The 21188-nt window shown below is 37.3% G+C and overlaps 1 protein-coding gene across 3 annotated transcripts in view; it reads left to right on the top strand.

The window, feature by feature from the left end:
* Positions 1–21188, top strand: part of LOC150102528 (osmosensitive cation channel TMEM63C-like) — a 491876-nt gene that overhangs the window by 110928 nt on the left and 359760 nt on the right. For all 3 annotated transcript variants that reach the window (XM_090398766.1, XM_090398765.1, XM_090398767.1), the window contains exon 7: positions 19124–19169. In XM_090398766.1, coding sequence (XP_090254892.1) covers positions 19124–19169 — 46 coding nt within the window. The remainder of the gene's footprint in view (positions 1–19123; positions 19170–21188) is intronic.

Below are 21188 nucleotides of genomic sequence, written 5' to 3'. Positions count from 1 at the left end.
AGCCCGGTTAACATACAGGCAAAACAAACACTACAGCAGAACAGATTGTGCATCTGAGACGCGTAAGTGTTGCCAACATGTTTTTTTTTTTCTCTGAATAAATCACTGCAGATATCGATATTTAGTATCGAACAATGCGACTCCATGGTCATACAAATTACTGGTATCCGTAATATTGATATACAATTATAGGTTATGAATAATAATTTATGATTGACCAATATTAAAGTATATTTATTAAAGTATACTGACATTTTTATTAAAATGATGGGACTGCCAGGAAATATGAAAAAAAAAAAATACTGTCCCATTCAAAACGGTATGTATGGTCAGCTTAGTTCTGGTGCACACTTCTCAGGACAATTGGAGGAATGCCATCAGGGCCAGGAGACATTTTTGTGTCTAATTTGGACAGTATTTTTCTGATCTCTTTCTAGCAAAAGAATATAGAGGAGCATTGTATGTTGGGCATCTGTAATGGTTGGGGGAGCAATTACCATTGTCAGTTATGCATGCATTGGAAACAAAGTGAAGCCAGGAAATTGGCTTTTTCTGTGGGTGATGATACATTAGAGCAAAATTGGTATGATAGGAGTGCGTATAGTTATTGGGCATAAGTTATGACCATTTGCTTCCTCGAAAGACCAAAAGGCTCGGCTGCTAGTCTCTTGCTTTTTGCTTTTTCGAACTCTGTTTTGGAAGCATTGATAGTTTTTTTTTTTCATTTATTTTGGACTTGAGTATAAGCTGTAAAGGAGGATGGAGTTCTTGATTTGAGCCAGTTATGGTATGTTTTGTTTTTCATTTGTATAGCCTTGGCATATCTTTTGGAGAACCAGGGTTTAGTTAGGGAATGTAATCCTGTGAGCTATCCTGGCTACTTTAGCAATATATCCACTAAACTTCAACTCTCTCTCTCTCTCTACTACTGCCACCCAGAAATCCTTGGCTTCATCAATTTCCTGAAGTATGGTTTCCTCAATGTTGTACACAACTTGTAATGTTTTTATCACAAAATGCATAACTTTATACTTTTCCACATTAAATCAACATTAGATATGTTTTGTTCATATTCTATTTACTTGAATCAACTTGCAAGCTCTTTATGTTACCTTGATCAACTATTACCCTACCCAACTTTGCATCCCTTCAATACACTGCAGCAAATACAAGTATGAAAGACTATTCATCGAATTACCTCAGCTTTAAAAAAACTTTGCAAACCTTAACAAATTTGGGTGCATGAGACTGCCTCAAAATCTTGGAAGCATATATTTTTAAGAATGTGAGCTCAATGGCCAAGACAACGTAATTCAGTCCACTAGGGAGCGCTGTTTAGGACTCCAGGCCTGACTTCTGTTGCTTTTATTCAGCTTCATTTGCTCATTGTTAGTACCTGCATACACGTCAGTTTTTTTTTGTGATTCCTGATGACAATGTAACATTGCCAAAATATAGGAAAGTTAATTAAAGTGTTTATAATTAATATTCTAGTATATGTTGTAATTTCCTGAAAAATTAAAAGCTATCTCTTCAAATTATATCTTATATAATTTCTGTACAAATTAAATAGCATTAATCCAAACAGAGACCCTGCAACACACCTTAGTTACCTGCTTTCTTCTGAATTCTGCTTATTCATGTTCCTACTTCTGTCAAACACCTCCAGAATCCAGCAGTATCATCATGTAGCTATTCCTTTGATCCAACTCATCTGTCGCTGTATTATAAAAAAAAAAATTACTAAGAATCATGACCTACCCTTCACAAAGCCCTGCTGCACCTCATAGAGTATCATATTATTATTCACCCATTCCTGAATTATCTTTTTAATCAACTTTTCTAGTACTTTTACCACTAGTCCAGAGATGCTGATGGCCTATAATTTGCTCCCACAGACTTAGATCCTCCTTTATGCAAAGGAATTATTTTGCCCTCCTTCCACTCTCCTGGGACTTTGCCAAAGCTGAGACTTTAGCTGCCTGGTCAAAGGTATTGCCAATTCCCCCTGCACATTCTCGTAAAACGCATCAATCCCACAGCCATATATATGCATTCAGATTCTGCAATATTCTAAGTAGTTCCAGTTCATCAACCCTCTTTTTTTTTTTACATCTGTCACTATCACCTCTGCATAACAATATCTTACTTGGATGATATACACTTGCAAATTGGTCACTTAGTAGCTCAACAATTTTGCCTGTCTCTGTCACCTCTCCACCATCTGCACTCATTAAAGTTATCCTTCTATAGTCATTCTTCCTCCTACTTTCCACATAACGAAAAAACTTTGGCAATTCCTTTTGCTTGCTCGGCTAATTTCTTCTCATAATCTGATTTTGCCTTTCTTACCATGCTTGTCACCTTTATTGCCTAAACCTTGTATTGTTTAAGTTACCTGGTCACCTTTGTTCTTATATACTCTCACACAACATTCTTTTTTTGCAGCTCATGCTTAATGATACTACTAATCCATCTAACTCCTACTTAATTTACCCTCCTGACCTTGGTTATACAGTCTTCATATTTACGAATTTAGAAGCACAAAACACGTGTTGAAATGATTATTTTACTTATTAATAAAATAATTGACGTTTCGACCCCTGTATTTCATCATCAGAAAGATACATATGTATATGAAAACAAGCTACATGCTCTTGCACTCTACAAAGGTAAATTGAATTGAATCTACACTGTTAATTGATCTTTTACTTAGCCTGACCTCTAGTGGTAAAAAAAAACTACAATAAAACCTGCAAAAGTCCTTCTGTACTAAGATAAGAAGTCTTCTGGAATAGTACAGTTCAGGTTGCTTTGAATGTTAAAACATTTCACCAAGTCTTCTTGTATTGAGATTTTTTTGGTGTGTTCTGGTTGCAAATGGGTCCTCCACATTCTTGAAATGGTCAGACCATTTTTGTTAAGGTTAAGATTGTGTTTGAGCATTTCACATGCTTCTTTAATTTAAATTTCATCACTCTGATGAAATTTTCCTCTCTTTAGTGCTTAGCAATGTAATCATGTGGCTCGTTCTACTTTTGAATGATCAATTGTTTGTATTCCACCTTGTAAAAACTGTTCCTATCAAGCCACTGATGATAGTCTGTTAATTTCAGACTGAAATATTTGTCAAATATTAAAATATCTTGTGCTAACGTGTTGATAATTCTTATTTCATTTCACAAATGTCTTTCAAGAATAGAATTCTGTTCCTACATGGGGAAAGCTTTACCAAAAAAATGGTAAACTAGGTAAACAATCTGTAATACAAGGTAAGCTACGAGTGAAGATCATTTTTCTAAAAAAAATGCCACGACAGTCAAATTAGTCCTAACTTTGCTAAGATAAAAGACACCATTAAATCTCCTGGAGCTCATAATATCTAGGAACACCAGCTTAACTTTAATCTAGAATCAACTCAGAGCAGCTAAACATGATCTTGCTATTAACATTCAAGTTGCTGAACCCTGAACTTTTATCTCCACAAACTTAGACCCACTACTTTTCAACATAGTTCTTAATGTGGCTAAATGCTCTATACAACAGTCATTTAAAAAACAGAATCTACATATAAACCGCAAATTTGATATCCCTTTTTCTAGACAAATCAAGCCTTTCCATATTCCAGATAATTGGGTTGTCAACTTGTCCAGTCGCCCTTTAACGAGTTAGTGAAATACTCATCCTCTCAAAAGGACGTGATTTTGCTATAGTCCCTAAAAAGATTTCTTATTTAGATTTCGTGGTTAACATTGAACGGAACCTAAGTCATCTCTCCAGTGAAAAGGCTAATTCTCTCGGCCTAGAAGTTGCTTCTACACTACTTAAAGCCAAGCTTCCTCTTTCCAACATATGTCCTTCTGAATAGAAAGTGCTACATTCCTTAAGAAGCAACAGTCATCTTGTTATCACTATAGCAGACAAGTGAAAAGCAGCAACAATTATGGATTCTTCAAATTACAGAAGAAAAATTTCTCTTTTATTTCAAGATTGTTCAACATACCAAGAACTTGATCACAAACCCATTACAGTCAACTGAAGAAATTAAATTCCCTTCTAGCTGAGATTATAAGTTTAGATGCAGACACTATAGAAAGATTAAAAACTCATTTTGCAAGACCTCCTAGGTTTTATGGTCTACCAAAAATTCACAAGTCAGACATTCTTCTCCGTCCTGTAGTTGACTGCATTGATTCACCTACTTACTGCATAGCCAAATATTTAGCAAAATTATTGAATTCACATATAGGCAAATCGTGCTCTTTTTTGAAAAACTCTTCTGATTTCTTAAACAATTAAAAAATATCTCATTGCAACCTGCTGATCTTATGGTGAGCTTCGATGTAGAATCTCTATTCATGAATATACCTCTCAAAGAGACTTTACATTCACTCGCTGACATCTTCCCACAAGATATCGTAAAATTATTCCATTTCATGATGCACTCTGGATATTTCTTGTGTCAAAACAAATTCTACAACCAAGTTGAAGGAACAGCCATGGAAAGTTCACTTTCACCCGCTCTAGCCAACTTTTATTTGGAGCTTCTAGAAGACATCCTTTTTTCATCTATATACACCTTCAACCTTCCTTTTGGGTTAGATATATAAATGATATTTTTCAGTGTGGCCTCATAACAGAGATTCCTTAGCTTCCTTTTTATCCAAAATCAATTCTTTACACCCTCGTACCAAGTTTGCCATGGAGATTGAAAAAGACAAGTTATCCTTTTTAGACATCCTTCTCATCTGCTCACCTTCAGGTATTCTGACAACAACAACAACAGTTTACAGAAAACCCACTTTTACTGGACGTTACATTCTTAAACAATCCCCATCATCCTTATCAAAAAACCAGAATCATAAATTGTTTAATTAGATGAGCTAGAACTAATTGCTCAACTCCCCATGAATTACAGAAAGAACTTTCCACTATCAAACATCACATGAAATTAAATGGCTTCTCCCAAAAGACTACACTCTATTCGATTCCTACAATCCAATCCAGAACAACAAAGAATCAATACGTTGACTTCCAATTCTATATATTTCCAGAATCTCAGAACCAATTTCAAGAATTCTGAAGAAATATGATTTCACAGCCACTTATATATCCCTATTAACAAAATATTCATCTATTTCCCCTCTTCTAAAGATAAATACTCAACTATGTCGCTGGCTGGTGTATATCAAGTTCCAGGCGACTGCAGTCTATCATACTTTGGACAAACTGGACACTCTATAGAAAAAAGAATACAAGAACATCAATCATACATTCTTCACAACAAATCTGATAAGTCTGGATTGGCGCAACATGGGATAGAGACAAGCCACGACATTCTCTGGTCCAGGACTCTCCTTCTACACAGATGTCACTATAAATTTAATGCCTGCTCAAAGAGTACTGAGGCCTTACTTCAATGCCCTAACTTCAATCAAAATGATTGCCTATCCTTGTCAAAAATATGGGAAAGTTTAATCCGGATAACACACTAAGTTTTGTGTGTTATCCAGATTCAATTTCAATGGTGAAGATACATTTGTGTTGTTTGTTCAGTTTGTGGCCATAGGGCTAAATGGCAAAAATATCATCGACGTATCTGAGTCAAATTTTGGGCTTTAGGCACGCTTACTCTAGTTATCATTGCTCTAAGTCTTTCAATAAAAGTTAGCTTTTGGGGGGGTGCGAGATGGAAGTGGTGAGCCCATGGCTGTTTTGCCATGGGCATAAATTGTAAAAATTGTTTTGCCGTATGAAATATCCAGAGCAGAGTACGTGGGCCTTTAGAGCCATGATGTCATGTGGAAATATGTTCTGTAGGAGCATAATAGTATCATTGATCAGGACATTGGTGAAAGGGCAGTTATGTCAAATCTGACTTGGTTGTTGAGTGTAATGTTTTTAATTTTTTATGAAATGTGTATTTTTTATGTAAGAAAGGGAATGACCTACTAATTCCTTGAGTGTGGCCGCTAATTTTTTGGCTAAGTGGTAATTCGGGCTGTCGATTCCTTCAACAGTCGGATGTAGTGGTGTGTTTATTTTGTGTATTTTTGGCAGGCCATAAATTCTGGGCATGCAGGCATAATCAGGTATTAATTTTTTGGTTGTTTCTTCTGGCCATGTGTTAATGGATTTAATTAATTCAGTTGTATTCTTTTTGATGCATTTCATGGAGTTGTAATTTACATTTGGTAGGTGTTGTGGTCCGATACCAAATGGTTTACGTTTTCTATGTAGGTTGTCCGATCTAAAAAAAAAACAGGAGCATTCCCTTTATCTGCTTTTGTGATTATAATGTCCTTGTTATTTTTTAGGGATTTGATGGCCAGTTTTTCCATTTTGTTTAGGTTGCTGCATAGTTCTTTGTTTGAGTTTAGTATGCAAGATGTTGCCATATGTATTTTGTCAGCTAGATTGGTGGGGAGGGATCTTAGATCTCTCTCAATATGATAAATGCTATCTAGTTTGTTTACCGACCTCGTCGCAGTGCCGTAGCTTTGGCCTTTTTCCAGCAGCGAGAGTTCACCTTGGGTGAGGTTATAGTTTGATTTGTTGATAACCAGGCCGTGGTCTGTGATGGTGAGTGGTTTCTCCTAACTTCGTTTGTGGGTGATTGGCTGCTCCTTTGGTTATGGCATCCTGATTGACTTGTGCTTTCTTGTTGTTTTAGTGCTTGGAACTTCATTAATTTTTCCTTGTTTTTGAGTAATAGGTGCTTCGCCGAGTTGTCTGTAATCTTGTCTAAAATATCCCAAATCTCAGGATTAATGTAGCTGGATAGCTCTAATTTTAGTTGTAAAACTTTGGGTTGGTCTAGATGCCAAGTTTTTTCATGCCTTGTGGATCTGTTCCCTTAACAACGCTTTTTCCGACCAAGCATAAATACAGAGTGCTTTAGCTGATGTAAACTTCTTTTTTAGTTTAACATGCAATTGGGTATTAAGTTGCTGTCTCTACATTGTTTCAGAAAGGCTAGTCGATTAATTAGCAAGGAAACATATCTTTAGTTTACCGTAGAGGCTGCACTTCTTGTGGATCAAATCTCTATGGATTATGATGACTCTTTCTTTTAAGATTACACGGTGATCAGCATTCATATTTACGAATTTAGGGACATAAAACACTTGTTGAAATGATTATTATTATTATTATTATTCAGTCCTCCATGGAGTCAAAAGACTCATCGTGGAAGGTCCTTCCTAAGAACATAAAGTCTGTCAAGACTCATCGAGGGGAAGTCCCCCCTAAGAAACACAAAGTCTATCATACCGCTCCTTAAACTCATTGACCGTTCTCACTCTCACCACTCCATCAGGCAATGCATTTCACAGTTCAACCACCCTCCACACAAAGAAACCACTCCTCACCCTCTTGCTCACAGTTTCCTTTTGTAACTTCCAAGGATGGCCTCTTGTCATCACTCCTTCCCGCTGTTCAACCAAGCGAAAGAACTCCCCAGTGTCAACCCTGTAACCACCTCTCAACAGTTTAAAAGTATCAATCATATCACCTCTCCTTCTTCCATCCACCAAACTCTGCAGTCTATATTCCCTCAGTCGATCCTCATAACTAATATTGTACAGTCCTGAAACCATCTTTGTTATCCACCTTTGTACCCTTTCCGCAGTTAATGTATCCCCTTCAAATCCTGGGGACTAAATCTGAGAACAATAGTCTAAGTGCGGTCTGATCAGAGTATTATACAACAGAATGATAACTCTTTTATCTCTGCAGGTCAGTGTTCTCATTACTGCAGCAATCCTCTTTTTCACCACCTTTGCAATATGTCCCCTAAACTTCAGGTTTCTATCAATCATCAACCCCAGATCTCTTGTCCCCCTACTTCCTCCAGTATAACTCCTCCCATAGAGTATGCAGTGTCCCATCGATGTTTCCCAAACCTCAACACCTTACATTTTGCTGCATTAAACTGACACCCCCATTCATTTGCCCATCTATCTAGCTTATTCAAATCCTCTTGCAGGGCCACCACATCCGTACCATCACTAATAATCCTTCCCAGCTTCACATCATTTGCAAACAACTGAATATCCACTTTAAATCCACTGGCAATGTCATTGATATAAAGGTTTAAAAATATAGGTCCTAGTACTGAGCCCTGTGGGACCCCACTTGTAACCCTCTGCCTCCTTGAAACTGCTCCACCATAGTCAACTCTCTGATACCTATCAGACAGCCAATAATGAATCCAGTTGACCAATCTGACATCCACACCCATGTGCTGCAACTTAAATATCAACTTTTCATGTGGCACCCTGTCAAATGCCTTCGCTAAGTCTAAGAAAATTGCAGTATATGCCTTTCCCTCATCTAATGTTCTTGTAACTTTATTATAAAAGACTAGCATATCGCTAAAACAAGAGCGCCCTTGTTGCAAATCCATGTTGACTCTCACAGATAACATTACCCTCATCTGCCCAATGCTGTATACGGTACCTCACTACTTTCTCCAAGATCTTAACAACTACTGATGACACACAAACTGGTCTATAATTAGACACTTCCAGTCTGCTACTGCCCTTATGCAATGGCACTTTCTTACCTTCCTTCCATTCCCTGGGCACCTTTGCCGAAGCCAGACTTTCATTGAAAAGCCAGGTTAAAGGCACTGTCAGTTCCCTAGCACATTCTCTCAAAACTCGTGGTGAAATACCATCCAGTACCAAAGCTTTACTGACATTCAGAGTATTCAGTATCTGAAACACACTCTCCTCCTGTACCTCTAAACCTCGAACTAGCCCTATCCCTCTAGCATTAAAACTGACATCTCTAGGATGAAATACTCCAATAAAGTGTTCATTCAACAATTCCATTATGTCCTCTGCATCAGTCACTCTATTCCCATTTTTATCCCACAATATCATTCTTCCACAGTCATTTCTCCTCCTACTGACCACATAGCTAAAAAATTCCCTAAGATTTTCTTTGGATCTTAGGGCCAATTGCCTCTCATATTCTCGCCTTCCTTACCATTCTAGTCACTCTTCTGGCATGTGTCTTATATCCTTCATGCATCTTCTCTTCACCTGTCTCCTTATATCTCTTCCATAGCCTCTTTTTCGGATGCAATTCCTGTTTAATATTGTGTGTCAATCTCTTTACTCCAAATTGTGTCCTCTTCTTCACTCATGGTATACAACTTACCATTGCTGCTAACAAATATTCTTTCACAATTTCCCACGCACTAATGATATCCCGGCCTTCCAATTCCTTCCTCCATGAAACTTCCCGAAGTTGACGTCTAAGACCATTATAATCACCTGCATTATAATTCCACATAAGTTCCCGTCTCTTTGATACTCCTGCATGTCTATTCATTTTCGAAGTCAAAACCATATGGTCACTCTCTCCAACTGGTGGGAGAGATGTCAACTCAGTTATTATCAACTCTTCTGATGCTATAACCAAATCCAAAACTCTTGAACCTCTTGTTCCCTCTGTTACATGTTGCCTAAAACATTTGTCCCTCAAGAATTCTAGAAATTCCATTCCCCTATTGCTACATGCATCTTCCTCTCTCCAATTTATACTACTGTAGTTAAAATCTCCCATAACAATCATTCTTCTTGCACTTGCCAAACTTAGCTGTCTAAACATCTCCTGTTCCCCATCCTCTGTACTCCTGGGTCTGTAGCAACACCCTACTAAATATCCTGTCTTGTCTACCTCACACCATACGCTCTCAAAATCATTTGTCTCACTTCCTTCCAAAGCCTCCACTCTTAGAGGACATAGGTCATCACTTATCATAAGCAGTACCTCACCACCACCATGCTTTCCTCTCCTATCCTGCCGAAAAATGCTGTATCCAGCGACTTCTATTCCTGTTATTATATCCCCTTCTGTCAACCATGTCTCAGTGATCCCAATAATTTTTGGCCAGGCTGATGCTATCTCCACCACCAATTCCTCTCCCTTATTCCAGATATTCCTGGCATTAGTATAAAGCATATAAATGCCATTGTTTCTGTATGCAGCATTATCCCTTCTAGACTGCACTGGGCTCAGTGTTACCTGACATCGTCTCCCTTCTCCCAAGTATCCATTCCCACAAGAGGCAACCCTGCTAATCCTCCTTGGGACATACTGACTCGTTCAGAACAGCAATCTCTCCAGATGCCTACGTCATTCCTCATTCAAATGTAAGCGGTCTCTCGCATACAATTCCTCTCTTTCCTCAAACGCACTCCAAGCATCCACATATACCAGTCCTCTCTTGTCACACATTCTCGCTATTATGCCATTCAATATCACCGCTCTTCTGCTCAGCTCATCATTATCATACCTAGGCAACACACACACTATTTTTCCTCTCTCTGTCTTCTTCCATACAGCCTCAAGCAAAAATCTCATATCTCTTGCTGACCGACTTACATTACCACCCAAGTCATTTGTTCCTACCATCACAATCATCTCATCCACCCTTTCACCTCTCTTAATTGCCATAGCAATTAAGAGAGGTGAAAGGGTTCACCTCTTACCTATATTGTTCCTCCTGGCAAACACTCCTCATGCATCCTATCTTGAACACCATGGATCATTGAGTCGCCATACATTATACCTCTTACCATTCCCTCTCTCCTATTGTTTCCATTCTCTCCTCTTCTTTCATTCCCTCTTCTCTACTACTATTCTCTCTTCTAGCATTCCCATACCTCTCTCTCCTACTGTTTCCATTTTCTCCACTTCTAGCACTTCCATATCCCTCTCTCATTCCGTCTCTCCCACTGTTTCCATCCTCTCATCATTCCCATACCTCTCTCTCTCATTCCATCTCTCCTACCGTTTCCATTCTCTCCTCTTCTAGCACTTCCATATCTCTCTCTCTCTCATTCCGTCTCTCCTACTGTTTCCATCCTCTCGTCTGCTAGCATTCTCATACCTCTCTCTCATTCCCTCTCTTCTACTGTTTCCATTCTCTCCTCTTCTAGCACCCCCATACCTCTCACTCATACTCCCAAAATTCTCTCTCTCTCCCCTACTCTGAATCGCCTTGCATTTATCTCTTCCATTCTCTTAATCTTATCTTTCATACTTCTGCTCTCATTCACAAGACATTCCACCTCCTCTTTCAGCTCATCTATCTCCCTCTGCAGGTCAGTGTCACTCTTAATCTAAATTCACTCTCCCAAACAAAACCATCTTCTAAACTTTCACAGTCACTCACACCTTCCACACTATCAACTATTATTTTCTCATTCATATATATATTTTTTTCATTCTCTCCTATCACACTAGTTGTCTTCCTACATTCATTCCCTGTTCCTGGAGCAACAGGGTCGGATATCAATATTTCTAATGCACTTATTTCCTCCAACTGCCTGCATTTTGTACACATATGCTCTCCGCTCTCTTTCAAGCCACATATCCAATTTCCGAGACGCATACATGCCGCAAGTACTGCATGCCACAAAGTCCCTTATGATATTGCTTATAAATTTTGATATTGCTTATTTTACTTATTATTAATAAAATAACAATTGATGTTTCGATCCCTATAATGAGGTAATCATCAGAAAGATATGTGTGTGTATGAAAACAAGCTACATGCTCTTGCACTCTACAAAGGTAAATTGAATCTATGTTGTTAATTGATCTTTTGCTTAGCCTGATCTCTAGCGTTAAAAAAAAAAAAAAAAAAAAAAAAACCCTACAATAAACCCTGCTAAAGTCCTCCCATACTAAAATTTTCTTCTGGACTTGTACAGTTCAGGTTGCTATTGAATGTTTTAAAAAAAAACTTCAAGTCTTCTTGTATTGAAATTTTTTTTGGCTTGTTCTGGTTGCAAATGGGTCCTCCACATTCTTGGAATGGTTAGACCATCATTTTTGTTCAGGTTAGGATTGTGCTTGAACATTTTTGAGATTGGGTATACAGTGTGATATTGCTTTCCCAGATACACCTTGACTATCCCACATGCACTGTGAACATCCTTCTTTCAGATCATTAGGCCATGGTACTGCTTCCAAGCTGCCTCCTAAGTGTATTATAGTCACCTGCATTGTAGTTCCGCATAAACCCCTCTTCTTGACTGGAATTTCCACGTTTGCTACCTCCCAAGTCAAGACCACATAATCACTTTCCCCAATTGGAGGCAATGTAGTTAGTTAGTTATTTGGAGGTCTTCTTATCTTATAACCAGATCCAATACTCTCATATCCTGAGTCTCCATCAAATTCTGTTTCAAGTAATTATCTTCTCGGCAAGTGTATCAGTTCCTATTTCTTTCCTGCTGCGTGATCTTTCCTCCTTTATGCCCCTGAAGTTGAAGTCCTCCCCCCCCCATAATAATTACTTGACTTGCACTCATTGTACTAATCTGCTGATGTATGTCTTTCTCTCCATAGCCTATAGCAACAACCATTTTTATATTTTCTGGAATAACCTACAGTATAAAGAGAAATAATTAAACAGCAGGTTTAATCGTTTTGATACGTCATCTCTCTTACACATTTTCAGGAATTCAATGTTAAAATTTAAATAACACACACAAACACACCCAAGTTACAATAAGTGGAAGAAATGAAATTAGATCATGTAAAGATTAAAGTCTTATAATGGATGCCCTCTAAGGATGTTAACTGGCCTTAGTTGTTGGGTAGGAGGCCTAAGAATTAGTTTTCTAAATCTGGGGAAGTTTAACAAAACTATATTTATTAAGACGAGGCTGTCTTTTTTTAAATCTGCTACTGATACTAAAAAGAATCTTTCAAGTTTGTGATAAAGCTTATCATTATGCTCCATCATAATGAGAATAATAGTTTTCTTCCATCAGATAAATAAAGAATAAAGATGGCAGAAAAATAAAGAATAAGTTTTCTTCCGTCAGATGGAAGAAAACTTATTCTTTATTTTTCTGCCACCACACTTTCAGCATTATCACTGATATTTACATTGGCCGGTTTTCCGTCAATACTCTCTACTGTCACATAATTTGTTTTCTTTTCACTCACTCTCAAAATCACTTATTACACACTTGCTAACTAGTTTCACTCTCCTTCCACAAATCTTTCAATATTTTCCAGCGTAGAATTTGTAAGAATACATCTCACAAATTCTACACTGGAAAAAATCATGCAAATTTAACTCTTCCAACAAAGATGTCTTGGCTGTCATTGTTCTATTACACATAAGTGCCATACCAACAATATATACTTAAAGGAAATATATTTGTTTTACCTAAGTAAAAATAACTCAGCATTACACAATTATAAAACAAATAAAAATAAGAATAAATTAATCTAGTATTCAAATTAACTCAGTATCAGTTGGAGAAGTTGAAAAAGACAGAATTCAGGACTTCTGTGGACAGGAATATGGTACTTTATAGAAAACAACATGGTTTTGTGAAGATTTTTCTTTAGTAATTTGCTTACTGTTTTTTTTTTTTCTTTTATAAATAAAGTAACTGCTGAGTTAAATAAAGAAAATGACAAGATTTCCACATTTAACTCCTTAAGCTCCATTTAAGTGCCTCCGTAGCGCTATTGGAAGAACGACAGTACATTGTGCCCTTCAATTGGAATAGGCCTAAGTTCGATTCTTGTCACAATGGGGAGAATCTTTATGTGGATGATTTTCAATCGAAGGTGAGTTAGCCGATCTCATATGGAGGTAGCATGGTTTTTCTCCCGGAAACTCAGGTTTTTCATCCTGCATGCAGACAAATCGGCCCTTCAGAACACATGCAATTCACAGACAAAAAATACTAGTTGTGGTGGTGGTGGAGGGCAGTAGATGGCATTGATGGAGATGATTGTTAGTGGAAGTTCGGTGGAGACAGTTATATAATAGTAGGTGTCCTCCCACGATGAGTCTTCGGACTCCTTGGAGGTGTCACGAATAATAATAATAATAAAAACTCGCCTTGTCTCATAAATTGGAGCATATGGGAAATGGATATGAAGCTGGTGATTTGGATAAGAGGGTAGCTAATGGATAGAGATTAAAGTGTGTGTGTCGTGGGGGGGGAGTTCAGCCTAGAAGCAGGGGGGATGACTAGTGGAGCACTTGGTTCTCCTCTGCTGTTTGATTTATGGGAAAATATTTAGTTGTTTGTTGGTGTTGCAAAGCTTGGAAGAGTGGCATTCAATGCAGATGATATAGTGAACCTGTAGAAAACAACTTCATCTGGCAGTATAAACCAAGGTAAACAGCTGCCAACTTAATAATGCCATTCACTTTGAGATAAAGAGATTACAAGCTCTGTACTATATTGATGAAACTGAATTGCAGGAAATTGATGACTAGGGGATTTGGAGATTATTGTGGATAGGGAGTTGAAGTTTAAAGGACATATTACAAAGGTGACCTAAACAGCACACCCAATTATGTGGCTGTTGAAAAACACATTAATTAACAAGCATCAGTAAGGATCCTATTAGACCCTATTATTCCCTCTTATAAGGTCACATCTGCACTACTGAACAGATATTTTCACCTGGATACCATGGCAGGGGATGAAGAAAACGAAGAGGATCAAGAGGTGAGTGACAAAGATTCTGGCAGGTCTGTGGGAATGTTCCTTATGAGAATAGACTTGAAGATCTTGTGCACTTGGAAAACCAGCTGACAGGTGAAAAAGAGGGGACATAATAAAAGCATTATGTTATTAAGGAGGATTTTATATGCTTTGACGTTGATTCCCCCCCCCCCCCCCCAGTACATGGCAGGAAGGGAGAGAACAAGGGGTCACTCCTTGAAATTGTAAAAGTGTGGTTAGTAAGGGTGTGACTAGATTTTTGTTTGGAGGGTGGTGAGTGGGTGGAATTGGTTATCAGAGTGGTTTGGTTTGGTTAGAGGGGATTTCCCACAAGCCTTTGACTTCATGGGAGAGGCTCAAGATATAATGATAAAGCACTCATTTCATCCTTAAGATAGTCTTAATTGAGAAACACTCTTAATTTCTGTGAAGGCAATTGATATACATGATTTATGCTGTCTTTTGACAAAATTTTACATTTACATTTTCACATTTAAATCTTCCTTTCATTTGCCATTGCACATGTGGTTTTTATGTATAAGTTTTTTTGAGTCTCACCTATAAAAGGTTAAATACCTATCATATATTACTACCACTGTATGGAGTAAGTGTTGGGTAATTACGATACCCTGCTCTAGCGATCAAACATAGAATTCTTCCAAGACTTCAGGCCTTTGAGTAGGTTGTTTTGTAAAAGACATTTACAAAATGTCTGTGTCTGTGATGCAGTTTGATACCACAACCTATTGATATGCAAGTGGAAACACTATCTGCATGGCCAGCCAGGCTGCCAAAAATTTTTATTTGCTTTCCTAATAGTATTATGTTTCTGGCAATGAAATAATTTAGAGTAGCAGGTTTGGTGAGTCAGCAGTTCACTGTAAAAAGATGTTGGGTAGCTGTTGCTCATTTTCCAGTAGGTTTAGCAGAAATTGTAAACATTATGGATGCTAGTTCTTCTGAATAGTGCTCATAGAAATATTATAGAATGTCTATATGACTGTCTATTGCTGAATGTCTATGAGACAATGGCTGAAGATCTTTGAGAGAGAGAGAGAGAGGGGGGGAAGTCATTAACCAAACTCCACTCTCTTCTGAACAGCATTAAGAATTTTTAAAGAGATTTTAGGTGCATCATTTGAAATGTGAGATCAGTATTCCAAGGTTGAATGGATTTAGGATTTGTACAGAACAAGTAACTTGACTGATGAAAGTAACATATATTAGTGAAAAATATTAACTTTTTTTGAAACCTTAAGGTGTCATAGAAGTAATGCCATTATTCCAGGAAAGGCTAGGATTAAGAATTAGTCCAAGAAGAGAGCTCTGCTCTTGATAGATGTTTTCATAAAACGAAATTGAATGTGTAAGTGCTGATGAATACTGCTCCCAAAGTGCATAAACTTGCATTTTCTCACATTGAACTGGTAATCATTATCCTTTGCCCACACTGCCAGTCTATTTAAATAATCATGTACAGTCTTTTTATCATCTTTATTGACTATTATTTGGCAAATATAAATTTGCCAAATAACAGTTACATATTTACCTTTTAGTAATTACTAAATAATAATACTTTTACTAATTACAGCTGTAACCCCAATGATTGGAGTAAAGCTCTCATAGTGCCCATCTATAAAAAAGATAATAAAACTGAATGTGAGAATTACAGAGGAATTTCTCCATTAAGTATTCCAGGCAAGATTTATACAAGCATACTTGAAAAAGAAGTTGAGAAAGATTTGGAAGATAAACTTGGAGAAAAACAAGATGAGTTCAGGACAAATACAGGTTGTCAAGAACAGATTTTCACTTTAAGACAAATAGTTGAGAAATCTTGGGAATGTGACAAGGATCTGTACTTACTTTTGCAGATCTGGAAAAGGTATAACAACAAGGTGCCTAGAGCAATACATAGTGTATATTTAAGTTATCATTCAGCAGTTAGAATTGAAGGAAATACAGGAAGATGGTTTGATGTAAAATCAGAGGTAAGACAAAGATATACATTATCTCTACTCTTATTTATCATCTTTATGGACCTCATTATGAAAGAAAGTGGCATCAAACCTGATATTAGAATTGGATATGTCAAACTTAGTTCTTTGCTTTATGTAAATGATGTACTAAACACAATTCTATGTACTAAACACTACAATGCAACTGTAGTACTTAACCAAAAGGACTACAAAGGTAAGCTGAATGCTCTTCTATTAGATCGGGCTTACCTCCTATCAATTACAATCCCACCAACTCACAAATTAGAAAACTTCACAGCCTCCTTAAGAAAGTCACTTCTTGGCCTGTAGAAGTTACCAACAGATTAAAACCGTTTAACTCTATACCCCCCCCCCCCCCGTATTTACGGACTCCCAAAAATACATAAAGAAAATGTGCCATTACATCCCATAGTGGATGGCATTGATTCCCCCACATACAAATTAGCTAAACATTTGGCCAAAGAGCTCACACACTATACTGGCAACACACCATCACACATAAAAAAAACTCAGCCCACTTCAAAGCCAGCATAGAAAACCTTACACTCCAACATACTGACATAATGGTCAGCTTCGACGTCTCCTCCTTATTCACAAATGTCCCACTCAAGGATATTTTAGAGCTAATCCAAGCTAAATTTACCCCCGATATCTCAGCCCTATTTCAGTTCACAATGAACTCAGGCTACTTCGTTTGGCAGGGAAAATTCTACAAACAAATAGAGGGGACAGCCATGGGCTCACCACTCTCCCCACCCTTAGCCAATTTCTTTATGGAGACCTTTGAGGAAAAAGCCTTAGCCTCTGCCCCACAAAAACCAACCATATGGCTTCGCTACGTTGATGATGTGTTCGCTATTTGGCCACATGGCTCTGAAACACTCCTCTCCTTCCTTACACACTTAAACAACCAACACGCCAGAATCAAGTTCACCCTGGAAAAAGAGGAAAACAACTGCCTCCCCTTCCTAGACACACTAGTCACCCGCCAGCCTGATGGAACTTTGGTTTTCTCAGTTTACAGAAAACCCACCCATACAGGCAGATACGTCCACCAACAATCCCCCCCCCCCTCACAACAATATGGAGTTGTAAAAACACTATACAACAGGGCTAAATTAATCTGTTCTAACAACATAGCCCTTAACACTGAACTAAATCACATCCTCAACACTTTCTCAGCCAATGGCTACCCCCCCCAAAAAAATCCAAAAAATATTAAAACCTACAAACCACAGCCCCCCCCCCCTCCACAAAAAAGATTACTCTAAATCCATCACCATTCCCTACATCCGAGGCACCTCAGAAAAAATTACCAAAATTCTAAAAAAACATGACCTCACCTCCTGTTACAGGCCTTACAGAAAATTGGCATCCCTTATCCGCTCTACCAAAGACCAACCACTTCCCCTAGACCTACCTGGTGTATACTAGGTCCCTTGCAGTTGTAAACTGTCATACTTTGGCCAAACAGGCAGGACAGCGAATATCAGAATTTCTGAACACAAGGACTACATCCGGTTTTACAAATATAGCCATTCTGGTCTTGCAGACCATGCTCTGGATACTCGCCACAGAATACGGTGGAAGAAAGCAACAATAATACACCGGAGCAAATATAAATTCAAAAGATTATTTATGGAATCAGCCTCTGCCCTAAGAAACTCTCCAAATCTCATCAAATTTGGTTGTATGCGACTGCCCCAAATTTGGGAGGCGTACATCAGCAGACCTTCAGCCCAACAGCCAAGAACACCTACTTAGCCCACCAGAGGGCACCATCAGGACTTCTAGGAGAACGATAGCTTCATATCTTCATTTCCAGTTGCTGTATTGTTAGGGCCTGTGTGCACCTGCCTTTTTGTAAGTTCCTTTAGAAAATGGCAATGAGACATTGCCAAAATATCGGAAATATCTATTAAAGTATTATTTAATTTATATTCGGATCTACGTTGTTTCAATTCCCTAAGTGATTTAGAAATGCATAACCAACGTATAAGCCTGTCTACGAGAATAAACACAATTCTAGCACAAATCTTCAGGATTCACTAACTAAATTGAATAACAGCTATAACAAATTTGGCATGAAAATCAGTTATTAAAAGACCAAAACTATGAAAATAGGCAGGAACATAAGATGTATTTTCCATCCCATGATCAAGATGATAGCGACAGTTCCCACTTGCCTTGATGTGAACATGTTAAAGGAATTTCATAGAATGATGCAAAAGTAATTTTTTTGATATATAACAGGAAGTAAGTAATTTTTAGTAATTAAAATATGTAAAGAGGCGAACAAGGGCATCGGGTCACTACGAGAAATATTTTTTGTGACTTTAGAGCAATGGCATGAGGACTAGATTTTTTGCTTGGAGAGTGGTGAATGTGTTGCCAGAGGTGGTTTTGGATGCTTCTTTGATGAATGTGTTCAAGGAGAAATAATGTATTTAAGTATTATGTAAATAATGGTTAGTGTGTGTACCTCCTGTGTTATCTCCTTGGTGATGCTGAGAAAATAATTGAGAAATGAGTGCTAAAGCACAAGTTATTTCATTTTTGTTTCTGAACATTAATAAAAATACAAATTACTATAACACTTTCTTTCTCTCTTTCTAGGAGATGATACGTTTGGGCGAACTACATTAAGTTCATTGGATCCCACGTAAGATATATGAATATATATATATATATATATATATAATGTATATATATATATATGTATGTACACACACACATATATACAGCATCCACTTTATAAAATTGTAATGTATTTAGGATTCTAGATAACTTGATGATTCATTTAAGACAGGGATAGCCAACCTATGGTTCATGTGCCAAAAGAGGTGCATTGGATGATTAGAGGTGGCATAATTGGACCACAATGATAATAAAAAAAAAGTGAGAATTAAGAAAATTTGCCCAGAATTATATCTATCGTTTTGAAATGACATACAGATGTGAACAAGCATTTTCAGCCATGAAATTGATTAAAAACAAAATGAAGTCATAATTGACTGATTAAAATTTGAAGAATTCTCTGTTGCTCTTAGTAACTAATTTAACTCCAAACATTAAAAGGTTGAGAAAATCAAAATGGACTCAAAAGTCTCATTAAGGTGAGTAAATCTTGTTTTGGTATTAAATCGATATATCATATCTATATTAACATATTTTTACATGGAGTTTTTAAGGGTACAAGAGTTGTATGACCTAACTGAACTCGTACTTGAAAAAATTGGCACATGGAACATAAAAGATTGGCCACCCCTGATTTAAGGTATTGCAATTATTTTCAGTATATAAAAGCATTGCATTAAAATTTCTTTAATTTTGTATTTTATATGACTGTTATTGTGCAGTAACACGATGTGTGGGACATTAGTCCTAGATTGTTATTCTGAATTGTTGACTCAGTTTGACATGCATCTCACTAAACATGCATTGTTCATCATTATATTTCTTCTGTGATGTTTCACATCTTGGTCCATGCAAATCCCAGAAAAGGGAAAGTATCATCACTTTTCTGAGGTTGAAAATTATGATTTGAACTTTTTTTGATATGGAAAAACTGCTTTCTAAATTTTGTTTTCTATTTGAATTGGTTTGTCTTCTCATAATATTAGTTCAAAAGGTACTTACAACATCCAAATAGTTTTTATATCTGCAAGTTCTTTGGAACTAGTCAAATAGAATTGATGAAAGTGATGTTTGTTATTGATAACTGCATCTGCAGAATTGTGAGTAACATGCAGTTAGCTTGCTAATTCGATACTAATCTTCCTGTTGTTAAGCATAAGGATACTGGCTGTTTGGTGTTCTCTTTTATTATTGATGTGGATGTCTTTTGTTAGTGGTGGTTCTTTGTCAATGAACAATTGGAAATTGCCAATTGTTGAACATATGAATCCACTGATATACACCTTTTTGCTCAAGGGTGCATGCCTTACTGTGCTGTAAGTGTTTGAATTTTTGCACATACTACACTTTCATGCTGTTCTTTGTTGGTGTATATAGTCAGCCAAGCAACCATGACTCCCTTGAAAGAAAAAAAAAAAAATTTTTTTTTAAATAAAACACTTTGACTTTTGGGATAAAAAAACACTGACCAGGCATGCAGTCAGGAATACATATCCATACTTGAAGTCGAAAAAGCCATCAAAGGCATGAAATGTGGAAAGGCAGCAGGAGTAGATGATATTCGACCAGAAATGCTGAAGTATGGTGGTATAAGAGTCTTACAGTGGCTGCACTGCATAGTTCAGAAAGCCTGGACAGAGGGACGAATTCCCGATGATTGGAGTAGAGCTCTCATAGTACCGATATATAAAAAGGGAAATAAAACTGAATGTGAGAATTACAGAGGTATTTCCCTACTGAGTGTTCCTGGCAAGATCTATGCAAGTATACTTGAGAAACGGTTGAGAAGAATTGTGGAAGAAAAGCTTGGTGAAGAACAAGCTGGATTCAGGCCAAATAGAGGCTGTCAGGATCAGATCTTCACTTTACGACAAATAGTTGAGAAAGCATGGGAATATAACAAAGATCTGTATTTAAGTTTTGTCGATTTGGAAAAGGCATATGACAAGGTGCCAAGAGAGAAGCTATTCAATACGCTGCAGTTATATGGTGTCAATGGGGCATTATATCAAGCAATACTTAGTCTTTATTTGAGTTGTGAGTC

Source organism: Typopeltis vanoorti, chromosome 10, assembly GCF_054136105.1.
Source record: "Typopeltis vanoorti isolate ZY-2024b chromosome 10, IOZ_Tvanoo_1.0, whole genome shotgun sequence".
In the NCBI taxonomy this organism is placed as follows: domain Eukaryota; kingdom Metazoa; phylum Arthropoda; class Arachnida; order Uropygi; family Thelyphonidae; genus Typopeltis; species Typopeltis vanoorti.
This window is presented reverse-complemented; position numbering and strand designations above follow the sequence as displayed.